Source organism: Chanodichthys erythropterus, chromosome 21 (genome assembly GCF_024489055.1).
Source record: "Chanodichthys erythropterus isolate Z2021 chromosome 21, ASM2448905v1, whole genome shotgun sequence".
Classification (NCBI taxonomy): domain Eukaryota; kingdom Metazoa; phylum Chordata; class Actinopteri; order Cypriniformes; family Xenocyprididae; genus Chanodichthys; species Chanodichthys erythropterus.
Window position 1 is genome coordinate 22,753,825 of NC_090241.1, and position 26,978 is coordinate 22,780,802.

General features: G+C 33.8%; 1 protein-coding gene across 5 annotated transcripts in view; it reads left to right on the forward strand.

Annotated features, from left to right (window-relative positions):
* Positions 1–26,978, forward strand: part of lrp8 (low density lipoprotein receptor-related protein 8, apolipoprotein e receptor) — a 180,199-nt gene that overhangs the window by 76,473 nt on the left and 76,748 nt on the right. For 2 of the 5 annotated variants that reach the window (XM_067374730.1, XM_067374733.1), the window contains exon 3: positions 5,939–6,076. In XM_067374730.1, coding sequence (XP_067230831.1) covers positions 5,939–6,076 — 138 coding nt within the window. The remainder of the gene's footprint in view (positions 1–5,938; positions 6,077–26,978) is intronic. The other 3 variants (XM_067374732.1, XM_067374734.1, XM_067374731.1) reach the window with 2 other exon arrangements.

Sequence of the window (26,978 nt, forward strand, 5' to 3'; positions counted from 1 at the left end):
TCAAACATACAGAAAAAACAGCAATACTGTGAAATATTATTATAATTTAAAATAATGGTATTCTATTATATTCTTTAAAATATAATGTATTTCTGTGATGCAAAGTGTCTGAACAATTATGTTATCTCTATGGCATTTCATATAGGCTTTTAGCTTAAAAGCATGCACATTTGGAGAAATATTGATGGATTCTCATATGTTTATGTCAATTTTCTATACAGAGGAGTAATATTTATTCAATATTTATCATCATCACTGTGAGCGCTGGATACTGTGTTTTCAATTCATACTTGCAGCCGGAGGGCGCTCTGTGCACCTTTAGGCCACAAATGCCTCCTGAAGAAGAATAGGCCATGTGACAATCCAGGAACTAACCGAACTAACAGAGACTTCCAGAGATCGCTAACTATGGCTATGCAAAACACTTTTGAAAACAATAAATACACGATTGCAACGATGTATGCATGCATTGTCTTAGAATTTGCGTCTGAATAGCGCTAGCTTCGTGGGCATGGACTCCAGAGTGTTAAAGTTATAAGATTTCATCTGTTACAAGAGAGACTGAAACAGACAAGTAAAGAAAGAAATGGAACCCTCCAGAAAAAGGTGACCCACTGAGGCACCTCTCTTCACAGACTCCATTTACGATTATGACCTGTCCATGTTTATAGCCCTGCTCAAGATGGCACTGCGATTGCCTGATCCTATAATAGGTGGGCTCTCTTATCTCAAACGAGTTCTCAGAACCACATAAACCACAGCCAGTCAATCACAGCACCTTTTTCAAACAGCATGCTACAGTCCTCTGATCTGGTATAACTGATTTATTTCTTCCAGCTGCTTAGACTATTGAATTTTACATCAAAATTAACAAGCATTAGACCAGCGAAGAGCGACTAGAACCTTATAAATGACTTCCACTTCAAAAAAAATGTTAAAGTGTTAACCACCTTCAGTCTTCATTGTGTTACCTCAAAGTAAACAAATAAAGTAGTAAAGTGCATAGCTCATAGTGTTTAAATGGCTCTTTAGACCATTTGAAGAGATTGAATGACAATTTCCCATCTGCTTCATTGCTTTTTAAAATTGCGTTGGTAATTCGTCAGTTATCAGGAAACTAAAGGTGTCAAGCGTGTTTAGACTGCAGTCTAACATTCTCTGTGAAGTCTTGGAAGAAATGGTTTGTGAAAATTGAAGGACTCTGACCTTGCGCTGCAGTTGTGTCCTGTGCAAACTGCCCGCTCTGTGTAGTGCTTGAAGCGGACACAAAGAGGTCATCTACCGCTAACCATCAAAGATCAGCAGTCCGTCAGTAATCAGTGTGGTCTTTCGAGCATGGGACCTTGGGAATGTCATGGCTTTGCCTGCTTGCGCAGTAAACTCACACACACACACACCTCTCTTGCTTGTTTCTACACACTAATACGCAGGGGAACTTCCTGGAATCGAGTGTGTATTAAAGTGTCAGCAGGGAAATAGAGAAAAATAACATTTGCACAGTGACAGGCCTGATGTGTATATATGTGATGCATGATGATTGTTTTATGTCAGAGCGTGTGTGCTCTTTGTTTGCACAGCCCTCTGTGTTTTTTTTTTTGTTTTTTTTTGGCTCACTAATCATGGGAATGTACATTCAATCTTTGATTATGTATGTGTGCCTACTATGAGTATCTGCATAATGAAGTATTTGCTGCTTGTAATGCATACCATCTCTTAATCAGCACATCTCATGAGTGGGTGCTTAAAGATGCATGTCTGCATTGGTAGTCCTGCAGGAAAATTAGTAAAACCATCACTTGAGCTCGCCAGTTTTCTCAAACCAAAACAACCCCACACATGTAACACATCAGCTTCCTTCCACCTTCCAAGTCAGCAACATCTGGCAGTTTTGCTGTTGTGGATAATTTGAAGCATATTACAGTGAGGCAATGTAGATTCTGAGGCAATGTAGCAATGAGATTTTGCTTACTTCCAATTCCTCACACACATACACCACTCGAATCTTCAGTAAAATAATCTTTCATAAAGTTCGGAAAGGTTGAAGTGAATTACAATGACGTTCGAAGGCTTCATTGAACAGGATGCATTGACGCACGCTTTGTTTGACGTTGCTGTGTGCTGTCTTGCCCGTCGGTATTTTCCTTACAAATGATCTACGAAGGCGTCATTTATGTTGTTTGGAATGCATAATATATTATATATAATATGAAGAGTTTGGTTCCAAAATGCTATAAATCCATTTTGATTAATTTGAGTAAAAATGTGTTTTCTTTACCAAGAAAGTGGCAAGAGAAAAAACACTATTTTCTGTTTCAAACTTTCACATAGCATCTTTAGGTTATAATAACATTAAAAAATTCAAAGATCTATTATAAAAACAGATTATTTTTTTCCCTGAAATGCAATAAATCCATGACACGTTGTTTTTTTTTTTTTTTTTTTCTTTTTCAAAATGCAGCTAATGCATTGAATCAATTAAAATTTATTTTTCATATTGAAAATACACAACAAAGTAAGTTAATTCACATATATGACAGCCTCTGAACTTGGTCAATACTAATCTTATATACAGGCATTTGACTAAAAATACATTCAGTCATTTCTCCTAAAATTAATTCAATGAGTCATCTTGTTAATGCTATAAATTTATGTCTTCATTTGTCATTACCGATTTAAAGAGTATCTGGCGCCACCGCACAGTTAAAATAAACACATTTGCAGAGTACACTGGAATTGACTGCAACTACCCAGGGGTGTTGCTATACTGGTGTGACAAAGTAAAATATAGCTGATAAATCCTTGTCTGACAATGCAGATTTTGGCAGTCATGTTGTTTATTTATTTATTTATTTATTTGGATATATCGTGTTCTGCAGAGAAAGGAAACTGGCGTTGGAAAGAAAGGGAACATGACAGAATAACATGGCGGATATCGCATTTTGCGTAAAATTAATTAATGAATTTTCAGTACCAACCAGATACAATACTGATTTTGGCGGAAACTTTTTTTTTTTTTTTTTTTTTAAATGGCATTTATCACGTTTTGGAACCAATATTGGTTATTGGTATCAGCCAAAATTCCCATAGTATTTTGTGGAGTCAACCTACGACTGGCTTACTTTAACATTGAACCTTCAAAAAAAATATTATGTTCAGCTTGAAAGGAATGAAGGGTGTGAGAAGGTCAAGCTTTGTCCTTGAGATAAGGCTAGTGAAGGATCTTTGGTAATTAAGTGCTGCTCATGGCTCACTAACCACCTCTCTCTGTAGTCTTCAGAGGTGTTCAACCCATAACATAGTGGCTCTGGTTCCAGAGGAAGATAAGGGGCTGGGGAACATGGCCCCTATGATGTGTGAGTTGGTAAATCTTTAGGCTTGTTTCAGTGTAAGGTAGCTTGTCTGGAGAGATAGGGGAGACTTAGATGAAATCCTCTTGTCCTGATGGGAGGCAAGGGCCTGGGATTTGATCACTGTTGCAGAGTAGAATTTCACAGAATATCTCTTTCTTTCTGATCTGTTGCAACTCAGTGACTGTTAGACAATTTTCTGCTCTCTTTTGGCTGGTTTCTTGATTGCCTTTTATCTGTTTATCTATCTATATATTTTTTTTTATTTTATTTTTTTTTCCCCAATGTAATTTTAGTATTATTTATATTTATATTCTATTATGGTATTTATTAATATATTGAATTAACTGAAAATTTTAAAATAAAAGCTTCCACGTTAATTGTAATTTTAGTAATTTTGTTATGTGCTTTAGCATTTTTGTTTTGGTATTTAGCTTTAATTCTTAGTTTTAGAAATGTTAGTACTTTGTATAATATTTATTTTATACAAAGTATATTTATAATTAACATTTAATATATTTTCAATTAACATTTTTTTTTAATTAAACAATAACTAATCTGTTTTATATTACATTTTGATTGGTGACTGTAAACTATTCGACTTTTTTTATAGATTTGTTTGTCTGTTATTTGTCTTATTAAAAGGGAAATATTACGTAAAATTAATTTTTTTCATTTTTGTACATATTTATGTGTCCATGGTGACAGAATCTGCCCTATTAGCTTAGCTCCTCCCCTGAGTGAGCTGTACACGGTCCACCATGTTTATCTCATCACAGCAGCATTCAAGTAAGAAATGTATTTTTAGTAAAGCTACTAGTTATTCAGTCAAGAGCAGTGATTTTCTGTTTTTCTTTTATTTTTGTTTTATATTAACAACATATACACCAGTAGAAACTGTATATTATGTTGCTGTCACTTTAATTAACAGATCTAATATACACATGTGATTTCTTTCCCTGCTGTTTATGTTCACAGATATAACCGAAACTGTGTTTATGTTAACATTGTGTTTTAGACATAACCTTGTGTTTATTTGACAGTTTAAATACAATAAGACGTGTAAGAGAAGGTAGTTTAATACTCGCGGGACGCACCGCCTGACAGCTAGCCTTCTGTGTGCGTACTTCGGATGTGTGCGCTCAGAAAACCATATATTAGAAGTTTAAACTGATATGGCTTTAAAATGCATGCAAAAAATAAACTTTCCTGATGATGAAGAACTGCAATGTCACATGAGCATGACCGCAATAGAAATAATAATCAAAAGCAAACAGATATTTTTAGTTTTTGGTAGAGTATCCAAGGCAAGAGCTGTAAAGGTACAGCACTATTCTGGATAGCGGCGGGCAGCAGCTCATTTGCATTTAAAGATACATGCACGAAAACAGCATGTTTTTGTTTGCATTCAAAAATGGCCATTCATAACATGGTTTAATAAAGGATTTCTGAGTTCATTCTGAGTACCCGTGAGACATACATTATAACTGGTAAAAAGGGGCATAATAGGTCCCATTTAAATAAATGTTGACATTTGAAAAGTCAATGTACTGTAATCGACCATATTAATGTTGTTAATGCCCTTTCTATTGTGCACAGCTGATTTGGTGCACATTTTTATCAGGATGAAATAACTTTCTCAGCCTCTGAAACAACTTTCATCTCTCATTTTTATCTGATAACACAAATACCTCTCATTTTTCTTAGTTTGGCTCCATTCTGTATGTAACCTCCATTTTCTGTGATCCAATTTGTTGCCCATAGTTTATGGGCATGTAGTGAGTATGATGGTCCAGCTGATTTGATTCACTGTAGGCATATTGATTGAAAGGAAAAAAACAGAACTAAATATTTGGCATACAAGAATAGTACACCCACCCAGACCAGGCACTGCAAGTGTTCAATTGATGCACATGATAAAATCCGAACGCGTGTTAAATCACTGTGTCCTCTCTGACTGATAAAGCTCTTATTGGTCTGCCTCCCAGAGAGCTGACATCATCAGTCGCTCTCCCTTCAGGCTCTTTTACCCCTGCAACAAATTGAATGGACTTAAAGCAAAGCACTCTTTATCCTGACACATACACAAACGAAAGTAAGGGTTCATAAATTCAGTGAGGTGTACCTGGGCCTTTGTAAATGCTCCCGATGGATCTGTGTGTTCAATTCACTCAGACTCTCTTCCCAATTAAACTATAAACGCAAAAAGAAGAAATGACAGAGAAACACAGTGCACATCACGCTTGCTGTTTGTTGTTTGAATCTAAAGCATGAGTCTTTTACTGCTCAAGATTTCTGAACCAGAGCAGTTGTTATCAAGTCAGTCTACCATTGTTTCTCAAGTGATCCAATTTTGTCTCGGCGTCTCCTGCAGACTAGATTTAGTAGTGTGGTGGTTTGTTTCATTGTTTTTGAAAAAAGTCATTCCACCATCCATTTAAGCTTGACATGTGAAAAAGCAGGTACATCCGAACTGACCTTTGACTTCAAATAGACTCTGGTATGCACCAAAACCTCTTGTGTAAATGTGTATGCCCCTGTACTTACCTTCCTTCCTTTTTTTTTTTTTTTTTTTTTTTTTTTTTGAACAGCAAAAAAGACATGTGCTACAACTGACTTTGCATGTAAGAATGGGCAGTGTGTCCCGGCTCGATGGAGGTGTGACGGAGAACCGGAGTGTCCAGACGGTTCGGATGAAGCAGACTCCACCTGCAGTGAGTACAGTGAGTGTATGAGTGTTTTTGTTTTTATTATGTTGATTCTGGGTATTTTATACAAATATAAGCATGTAAACCTATAGGGGAATTTCATCTGAAACCGAGCATCATTGTAACTCATTTCAGTGCCTTAAAAAAAAAAAAATGCTATTGATGAACAAAAGATTTCATTTAAATGTTAAAGTTAGAGTACCAATCAAAGGTTTGAGGTCAGTATGATTTTATTTGAAAGAAATGAATACTTTTATTCAGCAAGGATGCATTAAAATGATCAAAAGTGACAGTAAAAAAATTCAAATGCTGTTCATTTGAACTTTCTATTTGTCAAAGAAAATGTGTTTTTACACAAAATATAAAGCAGTACAACAGTTTTCAACATTGATAATGATAATAATAATGTATTTTGAGCATCAATTCAGCTTATTAGACACTGAAGCCTGGAGTAATAGTTGCTGAAATATAACTTTTTCTTTAAAGAGCCTTCTTTCAAAAATGTAAAAAAATATTGCCAAAGTATTGTAAATATAAATATTAACTAATCAATTAGAGAAGTGTTATGTAGCCTTAAATTATTTCTTCATTCAGCAAGCAGTATTTAAAGGTTTTCTAAGTAATTATTCAAGTAAATAGTCAGTGATTAAAAACAATCAAATTAATTCATTAAGACCCCCCCCCCCCCCATATTGGTGTTTGATTCAATTTAAATAACATAATGGATAGCAGTGGGTCTATTAGGATGCAGTGCACAGATCTGATATTTTGACACTTTATTTTGAATCAAAATTCTGAAAAAGTAAAATTCAGCCTTATAGCAGTGTTTGTTGGCAAATAATTCTTCTGCATGCATTTTTGCTCATTTATTTTAAAATTGGTTGTTTTAATAACATAATTTGGAATTCACCCTAAAGGTTTCTACTTTCAAAGGTGTGAATACTCAGATTACCGCATATATCCTTATATTTAGACAGTCTTCTTTGTTGTTGTAAACCTATTTGTCATGCACATAAACAAAAATAATGCTTGTGGAGTTTTGACCATTTTTTATTTTTTTTGCATGCATCCAGTTCTTTTTAGTTTGTTTTTCTACCAAGGATTGCCTGTGGCTGTTTGGCAGTCTCAATAATTGTTATTTTAAGCTGTGGACTGAGCCTTTCTCTCTGCCCATGTGATGTGATTTTGCCGTTGGCTGAATTAGACTCCAGCTGCTAATTGGCAGCAGTAATGCTCACTCCCCTCGGCATACTCACTCACTTGTGTACTAGTAATTGATATTGTCCACTCAGATCACATTTTTACACATATTCCTTGTGCTCTGATTCAGTTGTTACTTCATTACTGAGTTAGGAGCAGTTTCTGGCTCACTTTTCTTTCTTTCCCGAAATCCGAAGGAAAGTGGAGCTTCCAGTTCAATGATCGTAAGATCAGATCGAAAACTCAATCTACTGTGATTTGGCTATGTTTTTTTTCTTCTGGCTACAGTATCCTGGAGAGGAAGGGAGAAGGGAGACCTAGGCTATGTTTGGAAATGTATACTACAATGCTTTATGTTATGCTCACTCTGCACAGTATGTACATTTTCTATATGCGTAGAATATCCAAATTACTTATGTTCAGTATGCAACAGTGCAAAATGTGCTCAATACTATATCTCACAATCCAATGCATTTACCTCGAGCTTCCCTTGTGAATTTTATAATCTTCTTTTTATATATTTTTTTTTTTTTCCAGATTGCCAATACCTATGACTTTTTTTTTTGCACAAAATGGAATTAAAAATAGTAAATAACAGTTTCATTTCAAAGATGATCATGTATGCACAATATATAAATATCATATATAAATATAAAGAGATTTTTTAAATATATTTTGTATTGATTGATATTGGATTTTTGATTAATTCTAATTTCCCTAGTGTTTACCTTTATATTACATTGCCATCATTTCACACTCACTTTAAAGTTAATCTTAAGTAGTTAATTTTAAAACGAAAATTACTCCAAGCTTAATTCACCCGCAAGCTATGCTAGATATGACTTTGTTCTTTCTGATGAACACAATTGGAGTTATAATAAATACACTGACTTTTCCTGCAGTTCCCGGATGTGAAATGTTAAATATCCTGCCGAATTTGATCCACTGAAAATGTGGAAGTGAATTTGTAAAGCGAAATAAAGTGGACTGAAAATTCGAATTTTGGGGGAGGGAAAAAAATTTGACTGAAAAGTCGAATTTTATAGGTTGTATTTTTAAACAGAATTAATATTTTGGAAGTGAAATCTGAAAGGTGAATATAAATTATTGAATTTTTAGTAATGAAAATGTGTGTGAAATATTTTTAATTGAAATATTCACAGCTTAAATATACGACCATGTTGAATTTCAGCCCATAAAAATGCAAGCCTTAAAAATACAATGCATCTAAATGCAAGCTAATGAAATGCATATTTTTTTATTTTTTTTATTATAAAATTATAACATCAGACATTTATCAGTTGTTTACCACAGCATGAAAATATTTATCGGCTTTTCGGTATTGGCCAGAATCAGAGCATCCCTAAAAAAATAAATTAAATTAAATAAATAAATAAAAAAAAGATATTTCGCATGAAATATGACAACAATGGAGCATACTACTTTCTTTCTTTTTTTTTTTTTTTTTTGCATTTTGTCCCAATATTCTTCATTATTTGGTTACATCCTTCTCCCTCTCTACTTCAGTATGTTCATGTTCCGGATGTCTCTAAAAATGAAGTGAAATGATAATGACAACTGTGCCATAAAGGGATGCAGGTTGTGCTAGTTTCTAAGCTCCCACCCACAGAGACCATCACTATATGATGGACAGGTGTGAAATTCTGTGTGTTCTGTGACATTGTCTCAAGTATTCTGCGGATTCCACCACCAAATTATTTGTTGCAGAAACTATTTTAGCTTGATTTGCTTGTTAATGTCCAACCATATCAGCCTACATGAAAGTCTAAATACTAACTAAATGCATTGAGGTAAAGGAACTCGTATGGCTTTGAGACATACACAAAAATACATATGTATTCCCACTAGTCCAAGGTCAAAGCTTGCTGCTGTATCCAGACACATTTCCCAATATCCCTTTGTCTGTGTTTAGATTGTTTTTCACAATTGCTCTTAGCTTTGTTCGATGGCCTCTACAGAGGTTCTCCTTCTATCAGAGCAAAGTCACACGGAGTGACATGGATCATAGTTCTTCAAAGCTTCTTTACACAAATCTCTCTTTGTGCTTCGAATAGGTCTAGATTCCCCAACAGTAGCCTCCCTCTGGTAATGCAGAGTATAAGTACTGTCATGCCACTACAGCAGACTATCATGTTGTGCTCAACCTGGTAATATTAAGTGAGTAATATTGAAAAATGACCCAGGCTCTGTGGTTTCTCAGTATGGAATATCTTGATCAATGGGAACAGCGGGGCAATCATTATAGTTGCATTAAAAAGTAATAAACAGGAGCATGTGGACATGACTCAGGTGCTTGTACAAAACCGAATTTGGGATCATATGCTGGCATTATTATGAAAAATGAGATGGGTACCTTGCCTTGATTGGGTGGTAATTAATCAGCTTGATGAAGTGTGTGCTTGTGTGTATTCCAGAGGCACATTTACAGGTGTGTGTGAGAGAGAAATTTGGGGTTGGATGAAGGGTCATTTCTTGGCCACTCCAGCTGTTGTGAAATGGATTTGCATATACTGTAGGGTCTCTGGTCAAACTGTTTGCCTTTTATTGTTAAACTTTCTTTATACAGTCTTGACAAGAAACCATTATAGTGAATTATAAGGAGCTTAATTTGTGGTGCTTGCAAACGCAACAGGTTTAAATGTTTTTAAATTTTTTTTTTTTAAATCCCTTAAATGTTACAAGTGAACTTAGGCATCACAACATTAAGGTAATAAATGTATGGTAAAAAAATTATATATTTAATAGTGGTGGGCCATTATCGGCGTTAACGTACTGCGTTAACGTGAGACTCTTATCGGGCGAAAGACCCGCCCCCCTTAGTTACTGTTGCTTTGTCTGACAAGCCCTGGCGCTGTCACGCCACACGCAGTGATAAATGCATCACGGAGCAAAGAGGACACTGACAACACATCGACAGACAAGACAGAGCAGGTTACTTATGATATTTAACAAAGTCCCAGCTTTAAAACTGTATTTTTTAAGAAATTCAAACAACAAAAACCGTTTTGTCGCTCTTTAATATGTCATGACCATGGTCGTGACAGATTGCTGTAGCGCCTCAGCTCAAGAGGCTCGTAAACCGATCATCTCTTACTACGAGTCCATTTATAGCATCAAATAAACATGAATGAACATGAGAATCAATGTTGTTTCAAACGCGGAAAGATGTCATACACAATTTTTCAAGTTTAACTCCACCGAGGTTAATCTTCTAACTCCTATCTGCTTTGTCGGACAAAATGGCGGATTACTTTTAGTCATTTGCTGCGTCCCAATTCGCCTACTTATACTACGGCCTAAAAGTATGTACTCTTTCTGTTAACAAAAAGTACTTACTTTTGAGTGTGTAGCAAAAGAGTAGACAAGCTTTGGGACATACTATCACGCCATACAATTGCGTCTTTGCTCTCTGCCGCATCCAGTCACCGTAAACTGGCCTGTCAATCATCTTACATCCTCCACATTTCATTTAGCTAATTTCCTACCGTATCGGAGAGAAATGCAGCACGTTGATCTGCAGTCACGAGTCTTTCATGTGGAGAACTCTCCTCATATTAATGCATAATGATGCATTTAAAAGTTAATGGCCAATCAGATCTTTATAAAAGTCCACATTGGTATTTGCAGATGAAAAATAACACATATAACATTAAAATAAATATTTTCTATCAGTTTGAACTGATTATTAGTCTCTCAAACAACCTCTCAGTGTCGATCGTGCATATTCACCATGTTTTGTAGTTAACACTTTTTACTCGTGTTTGTAGTTCTGAACTGAATCCTCGTACAACGTGCAATGGGTTGTGGGCAATTAGCCTCTATAGTGTGCACAGATCCACACGTTGAAAATCTACCGGAAATAGTGGACCATCCGGGGACTTTTGGCATACTCTTTTCAACATACTATGCTTTGGGACACACTTATTTTAATCTCACATACTATTTAGGATGGATAGTATGGACATTGGGATGCAGGGACAATTTGGGTATCTCACATATTCTGAATGTCTTCGGCAGAATTCAAATGAGCCATTTTAATCTAGATTAATCTAGATTAATTCCAAGATTACCACACTAATATTTAAACTGTTTTTAAAAGAAGTCTTTTATGCTCACCAAGGCTTCATTTATATAATCAAATACAGTAAAAACCATAATATTGTAAATTATTATAAAAATGTTAAAATAAAAAACTGTAAAATTGTAAATTATTCCTGTGATAAAGCTGAATTTTCAGCAGTTATTACTCCAGTCTTCAGTGTCACATAATCCTTCAGTGTCACATGATGGTTTGGTGCTCAAGAAGACAATTGTACTGCTTAGTGCTTATTTTTGTGGAAACTGCTATATGTTTTTCAGGATTCTTTGATGAATAGACAGTTCAAAAAATAGCATTTATTTGGAGTAATTTATTTATTTATTTATTTATTTATTTATTTATTTGTTTTTAAATAAAAAAACACATAGTAATGCCCTTTCAACCACCCAGAGCACCCTTGTAACCACATAGCAACATGTTAAGAAAATGTTAAAAATGTAGTTGTATTTCTTGATATGCTTTGAAAAGATTGGATATTCGAACAAGTTACATTTTACATTCTGTACTGAAACTTACCTATCCGCGTTGATTGTGCAAAGGTTGTTTTTCTTCAGGGGTTCAGGCTGCAGGGTTGCTGAATGACTAAAGAAAGTTAACAGCAAGATTGTAGAAAACTGTACATTTCTTGTCTATTACCACCCACTGCTACTTATACCAATGACGGAAATAAGCACAGTTATAATAGCAATATGTGGGAGGGCGTTGCTAAAGTGTGAAGATATTGTATTGTAATGGGTAGCACTTCAAAGTTAATACAGAATCAAAACTAGTCAGCACATCATTTGTAATGAAAGAGTTTAATGACAATATCTGGTTGTGGTTACACTTAAAATAGTAACGAAATAGATGTACGAGATGATAAAATAATATACCATTAATCGTACCCAGCATATATGTAAAATGTTTCCTGAGGGATAGAAAGAGAGAAAGAAAGTGTAGAGGGAAAGAGTCAAAGAAAAGAGGAAGCAAAGAGAGAGTGCCCAAAGAAAGAGAAGAGCTAGAGCAAAGAAGATACAATCTTCTTTTATCCCTTCTTTGACCATCTGACTGAAACCCAAATGTGAGACATTCAAACTGACCAATCAGAATATTAAAACTTCCCCTTCTGTACTAAAGGTGTGACCATTCACAAGGCCCCAGTATACTTCAAACGAAATCGAAGAATGAACTGATGTGACATCATTTCGAACAAAATCAGGCTAAAACGAAGTTCGTTTTGTGTTCTTTTTGGAAGTTCGAAATGGCTTGCCAAAGCGAACTTTCAGGAAAAGTTCACTCCAGCTGCAAAACACCTTTGTACTACTATTGGTCAGTGATGGTAACATAACAGGAGGTGTGCGCCGAGGCTCCGCCTTCACTCGCGTGGACCGCATCTTTGACTCATTTCGTGTGTTTGAGTTCGTCGATGTAAGAGCTCCGTGGGTGAAAACATAAACACACTGGATAGTTGCTTTATAGTACAAAATGAAGTGCTTGTAAACAAATGAGGCACTAACACTGTTTTTCATGTTTGATGCTGTAAAGCTGCTTGATTTTAAGCAACCTATTGAATAAAGTGCTATATGAAGACTTGACATGACTGGAGTGCTAATTGCAGAGCTCGTGCTAACATACCCATGTTGTTATGATCAGACCCTTTTTGTTATGCTTTCTATAACAAATGCTTGCTGTTTTCTCATTTTTGTTGTGTTTATTTTGTTACTGAGAAGAAAGTGTACGGCACATTTTTACATATTCATCTATCCTTCACTCTCAGCAGTGTGGGCGGCGTCAGATGTTCGTTTACAGTATATCGCTGGTCACGCATTTCGAACTTCGTTTTACCCCTAAAAGAAGAACGAAAAAGAAGTATACCGGGGCCTATAGACCCCCGATGTACACACATTTTGGCCTGTAGGCCTTGATCACTATCAGCACCTTTGAGCCTTTGTAGCAAGATATTTAAAAATATCTTTGGATATTTTCAATCTTACTATTGAATCCAGAGAAACAAAGACAGACTGCCTTAGGCAATGACATTGGAGTGTAATTGGCTTCCAGGTGAGCAAATAAAAATATATCTCTAAACCTTTTTTTCCAAAAAAACGCACAAGTATAGAAAACCTTCAACATGCTCGCAAGAACTGTGTTTCTGTCACAATCTCCTCATTCAAGGTCAGACGATGGCAATATTTTTTTAGTTGCACTCAAAGATGTAATCATGTGTCGCTGTGAATGTGATGCAACCTTCTCTCCTCCATCAGTCTCACATTCTGTGTTGACTAATTTGCAATTAACTTCTTACCTTTATGTTGCTGTCTGAAAAGTGTCCATTTCCAGGACTGATTTCAAATGAACAAGAACATGAGTCTTATTGGATTAATTCTTCCTTAGAAATTGGTTGGTGTTTTTTTTTTTCCCTCCCCCAAATACTGTTGGATTTAAATCAAGGAAAATGAGGTAGATATTGCATCAGGTGCTTTTGTAATAAAACAAAACTGAGACTGAAATGCATTGTGTGCAGAGAAATTTTTTTATGTAAGTTCTAAATGTAACGTAATGTACACATCTTTTGCTTCAGCATATATCATTTCTAAAGTGTATTCTAAAGTGAATAAAACCAGTAATTACTGCATCAGCTATTTAATGAAATTAATAGACCCTTTTCACAGACTGTGATGACATGTTTTAATTTTTTTTTTTTTTTTTTTTTCAAATGCATGTATATTTATAACACTATACTTAGTATTATATTACCTTTGCAGTGAGGGTTTTTCTAATACAGTGGCTATGGGAGTGATGGTACAGTTGACATCTTTCTCTCTTCTGATTGCCATTATCAATCGCTCTCCATTTTTTTTTTTTTTATCTTTTTGAAAGTTGTGAAAACACTGTTGTTGAGTTTTTCTTTTGCTATTTGAGCAAATGGGAACACAAAAAATATACTAAATATACAACTATGAAGACTTCCGCTTCTGAGAAACCTGGAAATGTGAAAAGCATCTATTTGGATTTAATTGGATGGCTCTGTTTAAAAAAAAAACATTTGTTAATGTACATGTGATGTTATATTACATGGGATTTTACTCATTGTTGATGATTGAATTGGTTTAATCACTGACCTCCTGAGTTCCTTTCCTTTAGCTTTTTAGATTAGCTTAATAAATGTAACAGCTACTTTCTCATTGTGAATTAAAGTCACTTGACTTTGTAAGCTAAAACAACAATTTTGCCAGTAAAGCCTTGAACAGACATTACAGTGGATTTAGAAGTTTTATTTCATTATGTCTGACTTATGCATCAGCAAATTCTTCAGTGTGTTTTTTATACTGAGAATGAATTCACTTTTTATGTGTTGTTTAATTTGTTATGCGTAAAAATGTCTTTGTGGAGGTTTTTGTCAGTTTCATTGACTCTACCAGTGTTGCTTTTATATTGACAAGTTTAGCCAGAAGACAAAGACCTGGGCCTTTTATAACCTTGCACAGGAGTTTTCCTACATAATTATTTTAAATATTATGGAGGGATCCAGTCAGATGCACCGGATGGGTTCAATTTCATGCTTCAGGCAGTGGTTCCCTGAAGTAATTTCCCATGTGGCCACACTTCAGGAGCACTGCTGCAGCCCAAGAGCAAGCCCTAGTTTCCCGGCCAAGCACTCCATTCCCGGCTGCCAGAGCACAGGCATCAGGGCAGCCCGATTTCTTCTTAGTCACGCGGTTTGTGTTGCTGTTTTAATTTAGCGCCCATCAGTGCTGATTTTTCTCACTATCAGACTGAGCTCAAGCACCACGAATGAACTGCTGACTACAGAAGGTGAAGCTGTTGAGCCAAGTTGTTGTTTTTTTAAATTATTTGTTTCATTATTTATTTATTGATAGTGTTAGCAAAGACAGGAAACAGTTGGTAGGAAAGAAGAGGATGGGATCAGAAAGCACAGGCCAGAATCAGCACTTATGTATGTAAAATATATATGTGGGTATATAATTTTTTTTTTTTTTTTTTACAAGTTTGTTTATAGTTTTGTAACTCATTTATAATTATATATACATTTTTATTGATTTATTTTTTAGTATGATTTTATTGGACTGACCAAATTTAGGCAAATGTGTGGTTACTGCCATTTTAGGTTAACAACTTTTTTTTAAAATTCACAATATTCATGATATTGAATATTGTAACTTCATTTTAAAATATACAAAATATGTAATTTTTTGGAATCTGAATTCAAAACCCACTTGACTCAGAAGTGTGCCGGTTTGAATAGTATAAAATAGAGGAATAAACCAAGTCAGCAAGCAATTAAGAAATACTCTTTGTCTAAAACAAAGACACAATTACATATTAGAATAGCTCTTCAAACTCTCTTATATCTTATAATTAACTAATCAGCATTGCTCTTGTTTATGTTTTCCCAGTCTGTCAGGCTAATTAGTGTTGAACTAAACCCATCAAAGACTGAGGCGTCTCATGAGAGCAGGTCATGTCAAAGTGACATTAACTGGCTGTGAAGCTCTCTGGGACTTTAAAGTGTGCTGCTCACATTGTGCAAGGGACTTTTTGGATTGGGTCAAGAAGCTTCATTCCCTTGAGGCACATTTAATTGGCCAAAGGCGTGGAAACATGGATTTACATATTGGGGGTACAGATATTGGGGGTCTGTACTTAATTGCATGGTCAGTGTGACAGGCCTGAATGTTTTTGTAGGTTTAAATGTCCTTTGTATGTGAGTATCATAAATAATTAAACATGTCACATTTACAAGTTTCTAAAAGCCAACAGAGGTCATAAGGAACAGGAAGCTGTTGACTTCCCTTGTAATCTCAAGAGAATAAACATCTTCAGTGTTTGCCTGTTGAACAACACCAATCATTCCTGGATTGATCAATATGATGGATGGATAGCTTGTTTAATTGTGCCTCACTGGACACGTTCTACGGAAAAAGATCAGTCTTAGACATCTGCCTTAGTAAAAATGCTCTCTGAACATCCTTTGTGTGATTCCATCAATTTCATTTTTACTCGTAATTAGTGACCCTTGATCTCACCAGTACCCTATTGATCCTCCATCAGTGCTTTCAGCCTAGGTCTAGATCACAATTTCAAGTCTCTTTAGGTCTTAATGACTGTTTTGCACAGGGTTCCCATTGAATCAGTGTGATGTCAGTATGATGTATGTGACTAGATTTGAAAATCTCTTTGAAAATCTTTGTAGGAAATAGATTGGTGTAGAGTATGATACACAATGATTTCATATCTGAAAACATTTCATATTTTATCAAACTAGGCGGTCTGGAATAATGATGTTGCTGTTTAAAAATGATGTAAGATCGTTGTTGAATGAATAATCTGACTCTTTCGATCCCAAATGAGTTGTTGGATTGGAGTATTTTTCCACACGATCAAATACCTTTATGTTCCCATCAGTGGCGTAGTAGGCTACTATATATATATATATATATATATATATATATATATATATATATATATATATGACACTAATAATGACTACAATGACACTAATAATTCTTAACTTCTAAAAGAAATGCAAAATCAATCGGTAGTTATTAATAGAATAACGAGACATAAACCTTTACATTCAATCGCGTTTGGTCCCATTTATATTTGATCACAGTGCATACTACATATACAAACTTTTACTCTCAAAGTGCACACATTTGTAGCTTTAGTAGGCAGCTTTAATAGCATGTTTGGCACTTTCATTTTCAAACGACGGTCATTGCTCGTAGTTTCTATTGCGCTTTTTTAAAGCTATAATAAAGTAATTATGCAGCGCGCGCCGGCGCATTTGCGCATGCAATTCTTGAGTGCGCGCCAAGAGCACAGTAGCCTATAACGGCTGATTGGACAGTCGTGTTATTTTTTCTGAGTTTTACCGACATAGGCTTACATGATCTCATCTGACCTCTTCTAGCAACATTAAATCCAGGAGAGAAGACAATTCTAGAGAAAATGCATGTTTGATTTACATGGAACAAAGTTTGAGCACGCACAGCCGCACTCGAAATATCTGAGCGAGAGCAAATAACGCCACGGAAACTGTCTCAAATTAACTATAATGACGAGAAGAAAGCTGTGTGCGCTGCAGTCAGAGGTTCTTGATTCTCTAACGACTTTTTATTGGTTAAAATGAATGGAGAGTATCTGAGCTCGAGCATCCACCGGATTTCACTGCATTGACATGCGCGTCCTGGAAACGGGAAGTCTCGGTTGCGGCTTCACATTGCCACTCACCGCATAATAACGAAGTCTCACGCGCAAAGATAATAACAGCAGAGACTACGCGCAACACGTGAAATAATCAAACCAATAAGTCAAAAAATAGCTGTTGCATTTTATCGCGCAGCATATGCATCAGTGTAAATCAACATAAAAAATAAAAATCGCTCAGAAATCTGGGGGGGGCCTGCATGTTAATGAGGGGGCCTAGGCCCCCTCAGGCCCCCCCGTGGCTACGCCACTGGTTCCCATATGAACCGCATCACATTTATACATAATGGCACAAAATTACATTGTGAACTCTTGTAATGAGCATAATTCACTCATTCTCACATTGCACAGATTTAAAAATAGATTTAAAAATGTGGAAACTATTACCCTGAAAATATAATTCCGATTAAGTGTTTATGATAATTAACAATCACATTCTTTGCGCAGATCTGTGATACTTTTGCGTCTTTTAAAATAAAACAAAACATGATGCTAGTCGCTATTCACTGCCATATGTGCGAGTGGGGCATTTTTTTTTTTTTTTTTAAATTCTCCTTTTGTGGTCCAAAAAAGAAAGAAAGAAGCATACAGCATTAAAACAACACCAAGGTGAGTAAATTATGACTTAATTTTCATTTTGGGATCAGCTATCCCTTTAACTGCTAAATTACAGAATCTGATGACTTATAGTTTAACTTTTGCTTTATTGGTAATTTTTTTTTTTTTTTTTTTTCACTTTTTTTATTTGCTGTTTTATTTAAAATACATATATACAGTGTGTGTAGGTTCAAACATTCACTGATGTTTTTACTAATGTTAATTTAGTACTGCCCTTTGGAACCAACAGAAGATACTTAAGTACAAAAATTAAGTACAGTTTACCTTGATATTTGAATTCAAAAGTTTTCACCCCTCGGCATCAGTGAATGTTTGAACCTGATATATATATATATATATATATATATATATATGTATATATGTGTATATATATATGTATGTATGTATATGTATGTATATGTATATATATATGTATATTCATATTCATATTATATATATATATATATATATATATATATATATATATATATAATATGAATATATATATATATATATATATATATATATATATATATATATATATATATATATGAATATATATATATATATATATATATATATATATATATATATATATATATATATATATATATATATATATATATATATATATATATATATGAATATATGAATATGTTGGACACTAATAATGCATAAAAAAATAGAAAAACATAACATAACTGTAATATTCTCTAGTGGCTATATATATATATATATATATATATATATATATATATATATATATATATATATATATATATATATATATATATATATATATATATATATATATATATATATATATATATATATATATATATATATATATATATATATATATATATATATATATATATATATATATATATATATATATATATATATTCATATATATATATATATATATATATATATATATATATATATATATATATATATATATATATATATATATATATATATATATATATATATATATATATATATATATATATATATATATATATATATATATATATATATATATATATATATATATATATATATATATATATATATATATATATATATATATATATATATATATATATATATATATATATATATATATATATATATATATTCATATATATATATATATATATATATATATATATTCATATATATATATATATATATATATATATATATATATATATGAATATATATATATATATATATATATGAATATATATATATATATATATATATGAATATATACTAATAATGCATAAAAAAATAGAAAATGTTTTGTCCATACATTACATTAATTCCATTGTTGTACATTGATGCTTCTAGGCACATTTCAGCTATTTTACATAACACAGATGGCTTGAAATGAGACAAATGTGAATGATAATTTGCTGGGTGAAAGGCTTTGTCTGAAGGCAGGTTTCCAAAGCCAACATGTGTGTCCTTCACACGTTGCACAATGTTGTAAAAAGACTATACATTTATATAATATATTAGGGATGCACCGAAATTTCGGTCGCTGAAAATTATCGCCCCAAAAATGGCATTTTCGGGTTTTGGCCGAAAGAGAAAAACGGCCAAAAATATATGCCGCCCCGCCCCTCAGTTTTCAGTGTCCTCTCAGGTTTCACTCTCACTCTAGCAGTTATCACTGCACAGTGTGACGCTCCGCTCAACATTCTGCTCTATGCATATGCGCTCCGCTTAGTTGCTAACGGCACATGAAGGTACATCCAGAATTTTTGGTTTTGGCCGAATTTTTAATTCGATGCAACCCTTTATATACGCACACGCATTTAATATTCTTCCAAACAACATCACGTTTTTTTAAAGACTGAAAATGTGAAAACAAGAGTAATGTGTTCATCCTCCAACTCTCTCACTTGTCTATCTTTTTCTCTCTTTCATTCTTCATCCTTGTCTGTGAAAAAGCAGCATTGTGTTGCAGGCGAATTAAAGCGATCAGCCTTTCATAAGCAGCAGCTACCTTCATTTATAGTGTACTTCAGTATCAGTATTGCAGAAGATCCTTCAAGTTGGATGGCTCACCTGAGCGACCCATGCTGATAAATGTTCCATAACACATGTAGCAAATTAGTGCTCTTAAAGAGGCACCCCCTTTCATTAGCTCAGCCTTTGTTGTGTGAGTCACCCTTTGAGGGTTTAACAAAATAACGTTGAATCCACGCACTCTTGTCATGTGAATTACGAAACCTTATTTTCATGTTATAATTAGCTGAGCATGTTAAGGGTTTTTTTTATGTGAAAATACATTCTCTTCCATTTTAATGTGTAGTGTCCTTGGATAGTATTACAATTGTGGCTCTGTAATAAAACTAATATTGATTTATTGCTAATTAATTCTTTAGTAAAGCAGAGATTTGCCCATCTCATGCTCCACTGTCTACATCCTCGGATCTGCACACCGTTAATCCGAACCCATTGGCAATGTCCCAAATTCGGAATCCTATTTACATGCCCTCTGGCACAAGACAACAGGGTTCATTTGCTATGATTTCAATAGCTGGGAATATTCTATGTCTGGCTCGGTTCATAAAAGCGCTTGACCTGAACATACGGCCAGAAGTGACTCTGCCTACAAACCTATATATTGGGGTACCGTCCAGTGGTTATGAAGCCAAGTTGAGTGCCAAACATTTGAAGTGATGCCATTTGACTTTCAAAACTGGCCTGCCACATTAATGATTCATGGGAGTGTTGTATGAATCTCAACAGAGGAAAGATTGCCTTGTTTTTCATGCATGTGGCTTGAAGTGCTGCTACATCACAATCAAAAAAATCTTCAAAAACAGTTTGTAAGGCACACACAAGGGCATCACAAATTTAACAAGCAGACATTATGAAAAGCTGATTGTTGAATGTTTTTTGTTCTCTGTTAGTGTTTTAAAAAAATAATTTGAGAACTCTGAAAGAAAAACATTATTTTGGAAAACCATAGAGATTTGCATTCAGATCTCCTTTATTTGCATATAAGAATATATTAAATAGTGTGTTTGTCTTCTTGAAGCTATATTTAGTCATGAATTATTGAGTACATCCATAGGGCACTGTGCCATTTCCTTTGCTAATTTTCCTCCAGTTTTTTTCCCCCTGCTGTTATGATTTCTAATTTCTTTTAAATGTGTCGTTTAAATGTCAGCTTGTTCAGAAACATCCCCCCAGTGCAATAATCCACTGTATTTCCTCTCTCATTGTTAAGATTACCTCCAGTGGGCCAAATCTGTAGAGACCCGCTTGAGAGCCAGAGAATGTGTAATTAAAGCAAGACCAAGACTATCGATTTACAGCTTATAGGATTCCTGTCATGTATTTGCCCTAGACATCAATTTAGGGTGTGCTTGTGTGTGCACACAGACAAAGGTGGTTTTGTTAGATTGCTGGCCGGTGTGTGTTAGCAGCTTAAACCCTCCCAGTCTGTCTCAGACACATACTGTAGCATGTTTTTAGTACCCCGGTGCGTGTTTGGTGTGGAATGTGTGTTTAAGTGTCTCACCACATGCTAATGAAGCTGTAAATGTGGTTCTGCCTGTGCATGTGTTTTAGCCTGCCATTTGTGCCGGATCAGCACATCTGCTAACAGCACAGGCGTTATCAGTGGCACGTGATGCCCCCCTACCCATTCGCATTTTTATCAGCATCTTTCTTTGTTTTTCTGCCTTTTTTTTTTTTTAAGTGATATTTTTATAGGCTTTTTATGCCTTTATTCAGAGAGGACAGTAGAGCGCAGACAGGAAAGCATTGGGCTGAGAGAGGGGGCAGGATCGGCAAAGGACCTCGAGACGGGAATCGAACTTTGGTCGCCGTGAACGCATTTGCGCCATATGTCGATGCAGTAACCATAGGCTATCGTCGCCGACTCTGACAATTTTTTTAAATAAAGTGCCAAGGTTGTACAATAGTACAGTGATGGCATCAGATGGTAATTAGAGATGCACAATACAAAATTTCTCCTCCGATACGGATAGCCAATTAGTCAGAATGATATCTTCATTAATCTACTGATACCAGTACTGATAGTTTGATATTCTAAAAGGGAAAAAACAAATCTCTCTCAACTAATGCTGTTAACTATACAGGGAACCCTCTTATTTGGTACATTACTATAATATTATTTATTATTATTTATTTTCAGATAAATAATTTAAATAATTTTTGATACCATTTAAATTTCCTAATTCTTGACACCATTGTCAATATTACAAAAAACTAATACAAGCCTAAGTATAAAAAAAAAAAATAAAAAAAAAAAAATACGAACAATTTGGAAAACAAACTACAATAGAACAATGACACATAGACCTACCTGAAAAACTTAAATCACTATAGGAAATACTACATAAATTCTATAAAGTAATCAAATGTATAAAACACTGCATAGTATTCACTGTGTAAATTAAATGTACATTTATTCTTATTAAAGTTACAATAGATTTATCTTTTTTTGTGTGTGTGATAGACCTTGAAGACCGACTACACGGATCCAATATACTCGTGTTCTTGTTTTCTTTCTCAACTATTTATGTTCACTTAAGACGCAAAGACACTTTGATAAATAAGTATGTCTATTTAACCGTTTAAGCCTAATTAGTCTGAAAGAAACACTCAGTTCAGTTCTCACACACTTTATGAGCAGCGGCTACATGTGCGCGTCTTTGATTGACCGATACATCGGTGCATCCCTTATGGTAATGGTTCCGTTTTTCAAAGCTGTGATATAATGTGACCTTATACACACTTATTTCCTTTTTATCTGCACAGTTATCTGTATTTTTATTTAAACTGCAAATATATTCTTATATATACAGTACAGTCCAAAAGTTTGGAACCACTAAGATTTTTTATGTTTTTAAAAGAAGTTTCGTAATGCATCCTTGCTGAATAAAAGTATTAATTTCTTTAATTTCTTTTCAAAAAAATAAAAATTCTTACTCACCCCAAACTTTTGAACGGTAGTGTATAATGCTACAGAAGCTTTGTATTTCAGATAAATGCTGTTCTTTTGAACTTTCTATTCATCGAGGAATCCTGAAAAAAAAAAAAAAAAAAGTACACAACTGTTTTCAACATTGAAAATAATCATAAATGTTTATTGAGCAGCAAATCAGCATATTAGGATGATTTCTGAAGGATCATGTGACACTGAAGACTGGAGTAACAATGCTGAAAATTCAGCTTTGCATCACAGGAATAAATTACTTTGTCAAATATATTTAAATAGTACACAGTTATTTAAAATTGTAATAATATTTCACAATATTACTGTTTTTTACTGTATTTTTAATTAAATAAATGTAACATTGGTGAGCAGACGGAACTTCTTTTAAAAACATTAAAAATCTTAGTGGTTCCAAACTTTTGGACTGTACTGTATATATTACCCAAAACCTTTACCTTTAAAAAAAATCATTCTAGCCCCCAAAAATCATTCTAGCCATGAGAATATCAATACATCAGTAACATTGCAATACTTTTAAAATATATTTTAATTGGTTTATTTATATTTCACTTATTCATATATACTATTCTTATGTTTTTAAAAGTTTTTGCTTACCATGGCTGAATTTATTTGTTCAAAAATACAGTAAAAACAGTAGTATTGTGAAATATTACAATTTAAAATTCAATTTTAATATATTTTAAAATGTAATTTATTCTTGTAATGGCAAAACTGAAATTTCAGAAGTCATTACTATAGTCTTCAGTGTTATATGATCCTTCAGAAATCATTCTATGCTGATTTGCTGCTCAATTTTTTAAAATGATCAATATTTAAAATTGTGTTGCTTAATATTTTGTGGACACTGTTATATTTATATTTTTGCCCCCTGAATAATAATAATAATAATAACGGTTTTAATTTCTTTAAAAAAAAAAAAAACAACAACTTTTTTTGTGAGTGATAATAGTCTTATTTATTTCAGTTAAAGTACCATGCAATCATTTTCTCCTCCTGGTGAGATTGTGTGGTGTAATATTGTTTCAAAACATTGCTGATTGTATTATGTTGCCATCAAAATGTATGAAACCTTCCCGCCAGCTGATTTTCCTGCTGTCACGAGTCTGTGGTGCTTGCACTCTCTTTCTTGTGTTGTCTTCATTTTCATCCCTCCATTCTGCCATATTTCTTCATCTTCCCCCGACGCTCTGTTGATCTCTGTCCGTTTCTATCCATCTCATTCTGATTTGTATCAGATTTATTCCCTTATGGGTTGAGTGGTGAAGTGAAGTGGAGACACAGGAGAGTTTTATTGATATAAATGGCAGCTCTCTCCTCGTGCTGTACAGAGCAGCCGTCTCCTATGGAATATGAAACACTCACACAATGGATTCGCCTTCTGCTTTAATCTTCTTCCCCTGCCTGAATGAATGTAGTTGTTGTAATTTTCTATCTCTCATCGATGTATGACTTTTATATCATTCCAGACATAATTGATGACCTAATTTAATCAACTGCTTATCGCTTTGGGTCAAAAACATTAATTGAATGAAAAACTGTTTGGTTAATTAAAATCACACACTCATAATTTAAAGCTGTGCAATATACTTGGTTGTGTATTGTGATCAAAGTGGTTTTGTTTTTTGTTTTTTTGTTTTTTTTGGGCCATTTACACTTCTGTGCAAGAAGGATCGCTGCTCATGACATGACATCACAAGTCTTTTTCCGCCGACCTAAATTGTATTGAGTGTGTATTGATTTGGTGTTATTATCTTAATTGGTGCAAAGCACCGTGGAGACAGATTACTATAGCTTAGCTGTGAGTCCAGACCAGTTTACATCATGTTTTAATTATTTTCTCTCATACTGCTGTACTGCTCAGGGTAGAAAATCTTGTTTATGGATTTTTTTTCAGCCTACTACATTTATTTCTCTTGGTTCATAAGCAAGACTTTGAAATCTGGTATGCTTTATTATTGTTTGATTGCCCAGTAATTTGCTATGGAATGGAGCTCAGTATGTGCTGAAATTCTTTTTTTTATTATTTGTTTTTAATATTGTTTGTTTTTCACTTGTTTTCAGGCTATTTCAATATTTATTTATTTGTATTTATGTATTTTGTATTCAATATTTATATATTTAGTTTGAGAGTTAGTCAGACAGCACACAAAAGCTAGCTATGTTGCTAAGCTAATGACAAAATACTCTAAGAGCAAAAATACATAAAACAAACTCATTAGGTGAAACGTGGTGTCCATCTTTTTAATTAGTTGGAACTATTTTGATCTATACTTTTATAAGTATTGAACGCATGCAAGGAATTAATATATTTATGACAACATTTTTCCTCAGTTGCAACAAATTTAGGAGTGCGTTCCTTTGTGAAAAAGAAGTGCTCTTAAAGGGTTAGTTCACCCCAAAATGTAAATTTTGTCATTAATTACTCACTCTCATGTTGTTCCACACCCATAAGAACTTGGTTCATCTTCGGAACACAAATTAAGATATTTTTGATAAAATCCGATGGCTCAGTGAGGCCTCCATTGACAGCAAGATAATTAACACTTTCAAATTCCCAGAAAGCTACTAAAGACATATTGAAAACAGTTCAAACTTCGAAGCTTTCCAAATCTTTTGTTTCGAATCAGTGGTTCGGAGCGTGTATCAAACTGCCAAAGTCACACCCCCCCCAGTGGTGAACCATTGAAATTTCAAAACACTTATGTCAGTTTGGCAGTTTGATACATGCTTCGAACCACTGATTCGAAACAAAAGATTTGTAAAGCTTTGAAGCTTCATGAAGCAGTGTTTTTAAATCACCCATCACTAGATATTGTTGAATAAACTCATTATTTTGTTTTTTTGGCACACAAAAAAAGTATTCTCGTTGCTTCATAACATTAAGGTTGAACCACTGTAGTCACATGAACTGTTTTAAATGTATTTAGAACATTTCAGTGCAATTTAAGTGTTAATTATCTTGATGTCAATGGAGGCCTCACTGAACGACATGAGGGTGAGTAAGTTTCATTTTTTGGGTGAACTAACCCTTTAATTGTATTGCATGTGTACTTGTACTTCAAGTCCTAAAACTATATTTTAAAAAAAAAAAAAAAAAATGGCTTGCAGATAATCTAATTAAATAAGTCAATTTAAGTGTACTTAAAGGGTACACATTCATGACAGTCTTTAACACATTTAAGTACTTTTTAAAAAAGTGCATTTTGTAATATCAAATTAAAAGTTTTACTTTTTAAATCCTTATGTTTTAATAGTATTTTTCATAATTTAAAACACACTTTTTAACACATTTTGACTAACATACTGTACTTCAGTATATGTAAGGTACTTGATTATAATTTTAACTGTTGTGATATTTAATACTGCAAATATTTATATAATATTTAATATAATATTTATTACATGACATAAAAGTTTCAAAAGAAATTACATTAAAATATATTTTAGTTTACCATAAATGCTTGACAGTACATTCGGCAGTACACTTTTTACCATATTTCAATGACAATGGAAATATTTATGAAATTACATATAAAGATGTACTTAAGTCCTATTTAGTGGGAAAGAAAATGTCCAAAAACATGAATCAGTTCAAGCTTATTTCTTTTCTTTTAAAAGTTTAATAAGTTTTTTTTTGTTTGTTTTGTTTGTTTTTTAAATTTTAGGTGCTCTTTTTGAAAGTATGCTAAAGTGTACTTCTTTTTCACAAGGATTGCAGTGCATGCTGGGATTGTCCTCTCATGTGTTCCTCAGTGACAATGGCCCTGTTTATACCTGGTTTTGGT